At 35.5% G+C, this 12,350-nt stretch overlaps 1 protein-coding gene across 1 annotated transcript; it reads left to right on the top strand.

Annotated features, from left to right (window-relative positions):
• The first annotated feature begins 3,126 nt into the window (after positions 1-3,126).
• LOC149186179 (heat shock cognate 70 kDa protein 2-like) lies at positions 3,127-10,182 on the top strand. The gene is made up of 3 exons (XM_089412576.1): positions 3,127-3,366; positions 3,611-4,800; positions 9,604-10,182. Exons 1-3 carry the CDS (start codon positions 3,162-3,164, stop codon positions 10,180-10,182), a joined length of 1,974 nt encoding a protein of 657 aa, XP_089268702.1. The 5' UTR covers positions 3,127-3,161.
• Positions 10,183-12,350: the final 2,168 nt, after the last annotated feature.

The following is a 12,350-nucleotide window of genomic DNA, read 5'->3' as shown; positions in this document are numbered from 1 at the left end:
TGAAAGATAATTCAACTGTTGTCAAAGTATATGGGCATAATAAACAAGATGGTCAAAGCAATGAAAATTCACCAAAAAAATAAAAATAAATAATTTCTAGCAACTAAGAAAGACAGTGCAGTCTTATATGAGTAGCCACCATATTACATAGCTTCTTAATATCGTGTTTTACATATGAGGATAATATCTTTGATGCCATGTTGAATTAGACAAATGTTGGTGAAAATAACATTTTTTCTATCATTCAAGCATTAGAAACCAACAATCGAGGGTAATATAGGTGTGCAATTATTGGTATTGAAGGTCAAGATAAGTTATTTGGTCTTTTTATCTCAAGCAATGAAGAAATTTCAGACTTTAAATCAAATTTATCTGGAAAAACCAAGAACCAATGGCGTAATGGAAACAAATTCAAGGCTTAACCAAAAGCGTATATTGGGTTAGAAATGGATTTTGAGGGAGATAAGTCAACTGAACATAACAAAATGAAAAGAATGAAGGTTGATTCCATTGTTAAGTATGAACCTTGGGAAAAACAAGCTGAACAATTGCCTAGCACAATTTATTTTTCTCATATGCAATGTGACAATGATGAAACAACAAATGATGGAAATTGGCAACAATGCTTAAAGCGAACTATTATTAAAATCAACAAATCAACTATCCTGAAGGGTTAAGTGTTGGAAAGGATTAGAATTGCAACTGAACAAAATAAAGAACATCCTTATCATATTTTCCATCAAAACAAGTCAACTTGATCATTTATCATTTGTAGTGAGAATGAAACAAGATTTTTTTATACAATCTCATCGCATTTAATGGAAAGTTATTTGCAAGAATCAATAGAAAGATTGAGTTGTATAGATGAACGATATTGAGGAGACTTTGTGATAGTTACAATATGAATGTGAATACACGGTGATATGCTTTCACTCCATGTTTAGTGTGGTGAATATTTCATTCTAATTGTTGATCCTATAAAAGTTATCTATTATTTGGTATACAAGCATGGGTAGGGAGCTATAGAGCATAGAGCTTGTTAGTTTAGTGCAAACTGGATAAAAACTAATGAAATATACCTTGGTGTAGAGAGTGACCATGTACTTAATACTCTAGGACTACTATTTACTTCCTCCCACTATCAGTGTTGAAGAAAAACAAAATATTCAATCATTGGCAAATGGATGCCCATAAATGATGATTCTCCACTTGGGTTTCATTGGGTTAAAAAACTAATTCCTTTTATCTATACTTTGAGGATGAAGCATTTGAAGGGGGAGACAAAGTGACATACACATATAGGTATAGATGTAGGAATGATAACTAATAACTAATACAATTGTATCATATAGCATTAGTAATAATAATGAAGAATCATAGATCACGCCCTTTCACATTGTGACTATAAATATATAGTTCCATTGTAAATCATATATTTATTGTCAACTACTAACCATTTTTTTCTTTTGTGTATGTGCGTTATTTGTAAAAGCACCAATGGAAACTTCTTACAAAGGACTTACCTTATAAAGTAACATGTGTTGTATTCAAAACCATATAAAATCACACATTATCTTAATGATAGTTGAGGACCTTGTGGCTTGAACCAAAGATGTGAATCTTGCCCATCATAAGCAATGTGAAGCCAAGAGTTCAACCACATTGGTCTAGTGGAGTAGTCACACATGCAGAGGAGCCCATCCATAATAAACGTAAAGGATGCATAAATAGTAAACATAAAGCACACAAAGAAATCATAGCACTCCATGCCAACAATGTGCACACTAGAGAATCACACAACATAGTTGTTCATTTCGAAAACAAATACTCTTCACAAGAATCCATATAAGAAAATCATGCGTGCTTCCCCACTAAAAAGCATGCAAAAGAAATGAATAATACATTAGTTATTTTTCAAATATAAGAAGCATTTATATTGATTTATAAGAAATCAAGAACAACATATGATCCAAGAGGGCATACATACAACCAAAGAGAATTGTAATTTTGCTCACATCAAAGAATTTCCTCTCATAGAAACATGGAAAGATAGAGGATGTAAGGATAACTTCTTCCTTCTTCTTGTCTTCATTAGAAAGTAAGGTGACCCTTGAATAAAAGGCTGATTTTTAATTTCACATTGTGGAGATAGTTGATTCTATGAGATATTTTTTTGTGGGTGACCAAAGTAGACAATAGATATTTTTAGACCAATTACACTTGGATATGGGCTTTTAATTAAAAAAATCTCATAATAACGAATCAAGGTACGACCTATGAGGTTAACATACCCGTTTCATTGTTAGAAATTCAACTTTTAAGGTTGTAGCACTAAAATTATGACGTTGGAAAATGAAAACCATAACAATAAAATCCCAAAACCTAATAGATGAAGTTTCTTGAAGGAAAAGCCATAACAATAAAATCCAAAACCTAATAGATGAAGTTTCTTGAAGGAGAGAATTCCGGTTATCCAACAATAAAACTTTTAAATGGAGTTTTTTAAATAAGTGAATTAGGTTTGTGTGGCAATTATTTAAAACTTACTTTTCTCGAATTAGGTTGAAATTGCTTTAAGATTGAATTTTTTTAGATTGAAATTGATTTAAGATTGATTTTTTTGCCCACAAATTAAAATTTATAAAATTAGAACATTAAAACTATAATATGAAATATGAAAACCGTTATAATAATAATAATATCCCAAAGTCCGGTTAATAAAGTTTCTCTTTCGAGAAACTTAAGTTAGTATAACAATAAAAAAAATGGTAAATGAAGTTTCTGGAAGGAGAAAAATAAATTTATGGGTTTACAGAACAATAAAAACCGATAGATAAAGTTTCCCAAAGGAAAAAAAAAATTAGATCTGTATCACAATAAATACCCTTGACGGATTGGTTTAGGGGCAATTCGTTGAAAAACCAACCCCTATTTTTTACTTTATCCCAAGGGAGAAGTTAAGTTGAAAGTATTTCTACGACTATAAAATATCCTCAAGGGAAGGGAAGGGAATGGAATGGGATTCAAGTGTGAAACAACTATTTTGAACATTTCGCCAGTCGTGCTTCTTGGCCTGCATTACTCGTCTACAGTTTCGATCGCTCTCGGCGCAATTTCCTTAGTTAACTCCCTCTCTGCGTTCTGTGTGTGAGAGTGTCAATATGGGCGAGGGAGCAGCGATCGGAATCGATCTGGGGACGACGTACTCGTGTGTGGGAGTGTGGCAGCACGACAGGGTGGAAATCATCGCCAATGATCAGGGGAATCGAACCACTCCCTCCTATGTCGCTTTTACTGATACAGAGCGTCTCATCGGAGATGCTTCCAAGAACCAGGTCGCCATGAATCCTATCAACACTGTTTTCGGTTAGTAATCTCTGTCACTCTTTTGAGGGAGTTTATTCCACTGCTTATTTCTGTATATGTGATTCAGTTGTTGTATATTAATTCCCCTTTCATTCTCGAATATGAACCGGGATGGACATAATTCAGCTTATAGTTTTTTGAAGGTGATTGATATGAAGGCTTGAATTTGTAGCTGTAAGATTCTTCTGTTTGTGTAGAATTTGCATTTGTGTTCAATCTAAATCAGTTCTCTATGTTATGGCAGATGCAAAGCGGTTGATTGGTAGGAGGTTCTCTGATCCCTCCGTTGTGAGCGATGCGAAATTATGGCCTTTCAAGGTCATTTCAGGGGTTGGCGATAAGCCCAGCATCGTTGTAACATACAAAGGGGAGGAGAAGCATTTTGCAGCCGAAGAGATCTCTTCCATGGTTTTAACTAAGATGAAGGAGATTGCAGAAGCTTATCTTGGGACCACTGTTAAGAATGTTGTGGTCACTGTTCCTGCATACTTCAATGATTCTCAAAGGCAGGCAACCAAGGACGCAGGGGCAATCTCTGGTTTGAATGTTATGAGAATCATCAATGAGCCCACTGCTGCTGCTATTGCCTATGGGCTTGACAAGAAGGCTAGCAGTTCTGGTGAGAAGAATGTTCTTATCTTTGATTTGGGTGGAGGTACTTTTGATGTGTCTCTACTCACAATTGAAGATGGTATTTTTGAAGTGAAGGCCACTGCTGGTGATACACATTTGGGTGGTGAAGATTTTGATAATAGATTGGTGAACCACTTTGTACAAGAGTTTAAGAGAAAACATAAGAAGGACATTAGTGGTAATGCCAGAGCCCTCAGGAGACTCAGAACTTCCTGTGAGAGAGCTAAGAGAACCCTTTCATCAACTGCCCAGACCACCATTGAGATTGATTCCCTATATGAAGGTATTGACTTCTATACCACTATTACTAGGGCTAGATTTGAAGAGTTGAACATGGATTTGTTCAGGAAGTGCATGGAGCTTGTTGAGAAATGCCTGCGGGATGCGAAGATGGACAAACGCTCAATCCATGATGTGGTTCTTGTTGGTGGGTCTACCAGGATCCCTAAGGTTCAGTCCTTGTTGCATGACCTCTTCAATGGCAAGGAGCTTTGCAAGAGCATTAACCCCGATGAGGCTGTTGCATACGGAGCTGCAGTGCAAGCTGCTATTTTGAGTGGAGAGGGCAGTGAGAAAGTGCAAGATCTGTTGCTTCTAGATGTTACTCCCCTTTCATTAGGGCTAGAAACTGCAGGTGGGATTATGACAGTTCTCGTCTCCAGGAATACTACCATCCCCACAAAGAAGGAGCAAGTCTTTTCTACTTACGCAGACAACCAGCCTGGTGTGTTGATTCAAGTGTATGAGGGTGAGCGAACTCGAACCAGGGACAATAACTTGTTGGGTAAATTTGAACTTTCTGTGAGAATAATGCAGAAATAGAATTAGTTGTGAATTGGTTGAACAGAATTAGTTATGAATTAGTTAGGAATTGGTTGCCAGAATTAGTTGTGAGTTTCCTATATAAGTGTGATGTAATTGAGCAATTTGGTAATGAAGTTGTGTGAGTTTTCTGTTTTAAGTTGGTATCAGAGCATGCTTCTGTCTGCGCCTCTCTCCTCTTCACGGGCAGTGAATGACTCTGCCATTAGAGTGTGCGCAGTGACAGTATGTTGTGTGGATCGGCTGAGTGAATAAGGTATTGGAATCGGCAGAACTACTGTATCGTAAGCCCTGCATACTTTCTTGATCTTAACAGCAAGAAGATACTTCTTGTTCTTGCTCTCGTATGTCCTCAGCTGAACTGAGTTTTGAAAACAGTTTTTTGTTTAACACGGTGGCAGCGGATTATCAGTTTTTTTTTTAAAACAGTGGCAGCATATTATTAAAGGTGTTTTTGTGGTGCATTTTTAAGATCGTGTGCAGCGTTTTATGTATTAACCAGTTTTCCTGGAGCAAGTTTGCAAGTTTTGTTTGAAGTTTTTTTTTGAAATAGCGTGTGTAAGAAGCTTGCAATTTTTTGAATTTGGTCATTGGTGGAGAAATGGCTAATCCCCTTGCAAATTCATATTTAAATGAGTCTACAAAACTTGATGGAGAAAATTATGTCAATTGGAAATTTAAGATCATAACAGTACTAGAGGCATACAATCTCTGGCCAATTGTCAAAGGTGATGAGACCAAGCCTCAACCTCCTACTGCCACTCAAGATTGGGAGAAGCGTGAAATGAAAGCAAGGGTGCTGCTACGCATGTCAGTGAAGGACAATATTATTCCTCACATTCGGGACTGTGAAACTTCAAAGGCGACATGGGACACTCTCAAAGGTTTGTATGAGACTACTAATGCAAACCGTATTTTATTTTTAAAAACAAAGCTGCTATCTATCAAAATGGATGCCAATGAAAGCATTAGTAACTTTCTTTCCCGAATTAAAGATTTCAGTGATAAGCTTGGTGATATTGGTGAAAAGGTTTCTAGTACAGACTTGGTAACTGTTGCTTTAAAGGGGTTAGTCCCAGACTATAAAGTCTTTATTTCAGCTCTCTCAGCTAGACCGACACCTCCTACATTTGAAGAATTGGCTGGAATTCTTCTTCAAGAAGAAGAGTGCATGAAAACTTTTGAACTAGAGTCCAATGGTTCTGATTTGGCTTTGACTGCAAGAGGCCAAAGACCATTCCGAGGGAGACCATGGGACAGAAACAGAGGCCGTTTTCAAGCAAAGCAGAAAGGTATGGCACCTCCTGATTCTTATGTTAAAAGGAACATTGAATGTCGTTATTGTGGAAAACCTGGACATCTGGCTAAAGATTGCTATAGGAGAAAGAATAATGAATCAAATCAAAGACATCGCAGGCATAATGGAAATTACATAAACAGAGACACCTCAGTGAATGATGGATTTAAAAATCTTAAGTTATTTCTTTCTGATGATGCATTGTCTGCTGAAACTGATGATGAGAATGCTTGGTTTATAGATTCTGGTGCCTCGGCACACATGACTTGTAATAAAGAATGGTATGATAAATATTATGAGAAATCTGATGGTACACACATTTACCTAGGAGATGATAGGTCACTTAGAGTTCAAGGCTATGGCATAATAAATGTGTACTTACCTAATGGCCAAATGCGACAGATTCATAATGTGATGTATGTCCCTGCTCTCAAAAAGAATTTGCTATCTGTTTCCACTATCACTGATAATCATTTAAAAGTAGAATTTGGTAAATTGGGGTGTATAGTGAAAGATGTTCAGGACCACTACAGGGTTGTTTCTACAGGTACCAGGGTTGGAGGATTATACAGATTGGATGTGACAGTGAAGCGCCATGTTGCATTGACATCCAACGAGACATCGACAGCAGAATTATGGCATCACAGGTATGGGCACTTAAATTACAATGATTTATCGTTGTTACAAAGGAAATCAATGGTTGGAGGTCTTCCTGTTATAACGTGTGAACATTTACCATGTGAAGCTTGTGCACTTGGTAAGCAGCATAGAGAAGAGTTTCCTGTTCATACTGAGAAACGAAAGTATGATATACTTGAATTAATTCACACTGATGTATGTGGCCCTATGCAAACTAGGTCTCTTGGTGGTGCTTCATACTTTGTTATTTTTATTGATGATAGATCTAGGTATACCTGGGTCTATTTCATTAGAAGGAAAAGTGACATATTTGAGTATTTTAAAGAGTTTCGAAATATGGTTGAAAAACAAACAGGAAAGTGCATTAAGATACTCAGATCTGATCAAGGGGGTGAATATAAATCAAAAGCATTTAACACCTATTGTAAATCTAATGGAATTCAACAACAGTTCACAGTGCCACATACCCCTCAGCAAAATGGGGTTGCTGAGCGATGGAATAGAACCTTGGTGGAATCTGCTCGTAGTATGCTGCAAGGTAAGAACATCTCTAATGGTTTCTGGGCAGAAGCCATTAACACTGCTGTTTATCTGAAGAATCGATGTCCCACTAAGCAATTAGTTTTTCAAACTCCTTTTGAGGTTCTTCATGGTTATAAACCTGATGTGAGTCATTTCAAAGTCTTTGGATGTACTGCTTTTGCTCATATTCCTAAGGCTAACAGAAGAAAACTTGATGCCAAGTCCATCAAGTGTGTTTTCATTGGATATTGTACGGATCAGAAAGCCTATAAATTGTTTGATCCAAGTTCCCATAAACTATTTGCAAGTCGTGATGTATTGTTTCATGAGCAGACTGATAAAAGTAATACAAAGAATGATGCATGGCATATATCTAATGATGCACATATCAAGCTTGATACTTTGATTAAGCAGGAACAGGAACCGGTCCAGGTACAGGTACAGGATCAGGATGATAGCAGCAGTATGAGCACATCTAGCAGCAGTGAGTCATCACAAGGAGGTGATACACCTCAAAGCCAACGAATCATGGATGGAACACCCACACCAAGAAGGTCATCCCGACAAACTCGGCTTCCTGAAAGGTATAGAGACTATGCCTTAATGTCTAATATAATGAATGTTGAAGAACCAATTGATTATGAGCAGGCTAAACAACATGAACCATGGATTAATGCTATGAATGATGAGTATGCTTCTATTATGAAAAATCAAACATGGGAATTAGTGGAACTTCCTGAAAATAAAGTTCCAATTGGAAGCAAATGGTTGTACAAAACAAAATTTAAAGCAGATGGTACAGTTGATAAATTTAAGGCAAGATTAGTAGCAAAAGGATATGCTCAAAAGGAGGGAATTGATTATGAAGACACTTTTGCACCAGTAGCTAATTTGAATACAATTAGATTACTGATTGCCTTAGCCACAAAACATAATTGGAATATACATCAAATGGATGTCAAATCTGCTTTTCTAAATGGTGATTTACAGGAAGAAGTTTATTTGGTTCAACCTGAAGGGTTTGTCAAACAGGGACAGGAGCATCTGGTTTGCAGGTTAAGAAAGGCATTGTATGGTTTGAAACAGGCACCAAAATCATGGTATGTAAAGATTGATACCTTCTTTCTTCAGAGTGGATTTGTAAAAAGCAAAAATGATCCTAACTTGTATGTTAAGAAAGATGAAAAAGGAAATGTTGCTTTAATATCTTTGTATGTGGATGATCTCATTATAACAGGCAGTGCTCACAAGTTAATTGAAGAAATTAAAGTTCAGTTGTCACAGGAATTTGAAATGAAAGATTTGGGTGAAATGCATTACTGTTTAGGCATTGAGGTATGGAGAGAAACTGGTAAAACTTTGATCACTCAAAGCAAATATACAAAAGAGATTCTTAAAAAGTTCAATATGACAGATTGTAAACCTATGTCAACTCCCTTAGAACAGAATGCAAAGTTGTACAAAGAAGATGGTTCGAAAGAGGCAGATGGAACATTATATCGTCAGTTAGTGGGAAGTTTGAACTATCTCACCACTACCAGGCCAGACATTGCATACTCAGTCAGTATCCTTAGTCAATTCATGGCTAAGCCTTCAGGAAATCACTGGAATGCTGCAAAGAAAGTTCTCCGATACTTAAAGGGAACAGTGAATCTTGGTATTATGTATACTGATGAATCTGATGTTGCACTGACAGGTTTTTCTGATTTAGATTGGGCAGGAAATCCAGATGACAGACGATCTACCTCTGGCTATGCATTTCATATTGGATCAGGGGTCGTATCTTGGAGTAGTAAGAAATAGCCAACTGTTTCTTTATCATCAACAGAATCAGAGTACAAAGCTTTGACCAATGCCACTTGTGAAGCTATTTGGTTGCGGAGAATTCTTGCAGATCTTGAAGAAGCGCAAAGTGGTGCAACATGTATCAATTGTGATAATCAGAGTGCTATCAAATTAGCACATAATCCAGTTTACCATGCTAGAACAAAACACGTTGAGTTACAGTACCACTTTGTACGTGAGAAAATTGAGTCAAAAGAAATTGGATTGATATTTTGTAACACCAAGGATAATGTGGCTGATATATTTACTAAGCCCCTTGGTAAAATCAAATTTGAAGTTTTTAGAAGTCAGTTAGGTATTGTAGAAAATCCATTTCTCCATTAAGGGAGGATGTGAGAATAATGCAGAAATAGAATTAGTTGTGAATTGGTTGAACAGAATTAGTTATGAATTAGTTAGGAATTGGTTGCCAGAATTAGTTGTGAGTTTCCTATATAAGTGTGATGTAATTGAGCAATTTGGTAATGAAGTTGTGTGAGTTTTCTGTTTTAAGTCTTTCTGGTATTCCCCCTGCTCCCAGAGGAGTTCCCCAGATCAGTGTGTGCTTTGATATTGATGCCAATGGTATTCTAAATGTCTCTGCTGAGGACAAAACCACTGGTCACAAAAACAAAATCACCATTACAAATGACAAGGGTAGATTGAGTAAGGAGGAGATTGAGAAGATGGTTCGTGATTCTGAGACATACAAGGCTGAAGATGAAGAGCACAAGAAGAAGTTAGAGGCCAAGAACTCTTTGGAGAACTATGCTTACAGCGTAAGGAATACCATTCGAGATGATAAGATTGCGGCAAAGTTAGATCCATCTGATAAAAAGAAGATTGAGGATGCCCTTGAACAGACTATCCAATGGCTCGATAACAACCAGCTTGCAGATGCTGACGAGTTTGATGACAAGATGAAGGAGCTGGAGAACACTTGCAATCCTATCATTGCTAAGATGTACCAAGGCGCTGGTGCTGATATACCTGGTGGAGCCTATGGAGCTGCTGGCTCTCCTGAACAGGGTTATTCTGCTGCTGCAGGCCCGGGGCCTAAAATTGAGGAAGTTGATTAAATAATTTTCTCTTTTTTCTTTTTGTTTTAACCGTGTTAGAAGATGATACAACACCCTTACAAATCAGGATTTAGAAGGTGGATTGTCTCTCCATTGAATGCTGTTGTTTTGAGCAGCAAGGAAATGAGGATTTAGAAGGTGGATTGTCTCTCCATTTTAGATATGAGAATTGAATGTTGAGGATTTAGAAGGTGGATTGTCTCTCCATTTTAGATATGAGAATTGAATGCTGAGGATTTAGAAGGTGGATTGTCTCTCCATTTTAGATATGAGAATTGAATGCTGTTGTTTTGAGCAACAAGGAAATGAGGATTTGTGTTGATATTCTACTTCGTTATGTTGTTGGAATACTTTAGAGCTGTTTCATTTTTTCTAAATTTTTATATTGTTTTATTGGTTGTGTATGGGTGTTTTTGGTTCTTACAAATCTAGATTTAGAAGTGGAATAGTACAGTTTGTGTTGAAATATTTTATATCTATTTCACTTTTATTATGTTGGAATAATAAGGATTTGTATTGTGTGCCTTCAAATATTTTATATCTATTTCACTTTTGTTAGGGTGGAATAATGAGGATTTAGAAGGTAGATTGTATCTTAATTTTAGATATGAAAATTGAATGTTGGTGTTTTGACTTGTAAGGAAAAGAGAATTTGTGTTGGATATTTGATTTTTATTTTGTTGGAATACTCGAGAGCTGTTTTTTTTTTCAATATTCTTTTATTAGTTTATTGGTTTTGTATTATTTTTTTTAAGTGATATTACATGGTAAAAATTACCTGGTATAATACATGAAATTTTGAGGTTTAAATTTCCAAGTATCATGGTACACTAGGCAAATGTATCCTTTAAATGGAGGAAACCATATCTCAAATGAAATCTACTATTTAAGTTAGCAAAACATAGCTAAAATGAAGCCTTGGTAATCGCTCTCCATCCACTTTAAAACTGAAACAAAGGCCTCATTAACTTCACAACATATCATTTTAGTTCATTATTCAACAATTTAATGAGGTAATGATATGAATAATATTTTCTTATGTTTAGACATTGTGGAAAAAAGTCAATATTTGTTACAAATTTGTTATATTTCATAATATAATAAGTTGCATTCTATTCCACTTAAAATTTGATAACTAAAATGGTCTATTTTATGATATGGTTTGTCTTGCTTTCACATAATGAAATGGTCTAATATATTGAGTAATAAAGATGCAAAATAATTATAATGACCTAACCATTTTTGTCAAAGATAAATTTAATGATTTATTGAAGTAGTTTCACCAACAAAATCGAAACCTAAGCCTTTATCCTTATTCTTCCAAGCAAATAAAAGCATAGACAAAACGGTAAGGAGGTTAACTTGCCAGTATGATTCTTCCAAGCATTTACAAAAGCATAAGTATGTTAACTTGGGACTAGGAGGTTATTACTATGGAAAACTATTACAGGAGGTTATGTTGTGTCTAAAAAGAAATTACTATGGAAAACAATTATAGGAGGTTATGTTGTGTCTATCCAAAATAAAATTAGGATGAAAAAAAAATAGAGACAGTAAGAGTACCACAACGTCTATTTACACTAAAAAGAGAAAAATCTTAGTTTAAAGCTTAAGTTTCCAACAAAAGTGGCATTTACAAATATCCTTATAAAAGCATCAATTTTTAAAAGATTTTAGGATTAGCTATTTGTTAAGTTTTCAATTTTACATGCTTCTTTTTTTCATAGTAATTCTTTCTTATATTTGATGGAAATTCCTTGTCATTGTTTGAGAAAATTTGCCACCAATTAAATGGAAATCTAAATATCCTTCAACAAGGAATAACAAATATACAAAGTCATAAACATGTCAACTTGCTAATTCTTTCATATTCTTTTTCATTTTTCAGTTTTCTACATGCTATTTGGGTAAAACAAACATATTCTTCTATTCATCCTAATCTTTGTAGAGCAAACTGTAACTAAATTGAAGTCAAGGTGATTACTTAACTCCATTCACTTGAGCAATCCAAAATCACATTAGCTTCATACTAGACCATTTTAATTTATTATTGAATAATCTAATGATTCAAGGGTATAAGCATTTTAAAAATGAAGTTCTTATGTTTGAGGAAATATATTATTAGTTCTAGACTCATATTAAATATGTTCTTTGGTAATAGGTTGAAG

This window comes from Pinus tabuliformis, chromosome 3_1, assembly GCF_031772625.1.
Source record: "Pinus tabuliformis cultivar Carrire ecotype Pingquan chromosome 3_1, CPIR1, whole genome shotgun sequence".
NCBI classification, from domain to species: Eukaryota; Viridiplantae; Streptophyta; class Pinopsida; order Pinales; family Pinaceae; genus Pinus; species Pinus tabuliformis.
This window is presented reverse-complemented; position numbering and strand designations above follow the sequence as displayed.

Coding starts and splice junctions, on each gene's coding strand:
- LOC149186179 (XM_089412576.1), top strand. CDS start 3,162: ATGGGCGAGGGAGCAGCGATCGGAATCGATCTGGGGACGACGTACTCG. Junction 3,367..3,610: donor TCCTATCAACACTGTTTTCG/GTTAGTAATCTC, acceptor ATGTTATGGCAG/ATGCAAAGCGGTTGATTGGT. Junction 4,801..9,603: donor TGGGTAAATTTGAACTTTCT/GTGAGAATAATG, acceptor AAGTTGTGTGAG/TTTTCTGTTTTAAGTCTTTC.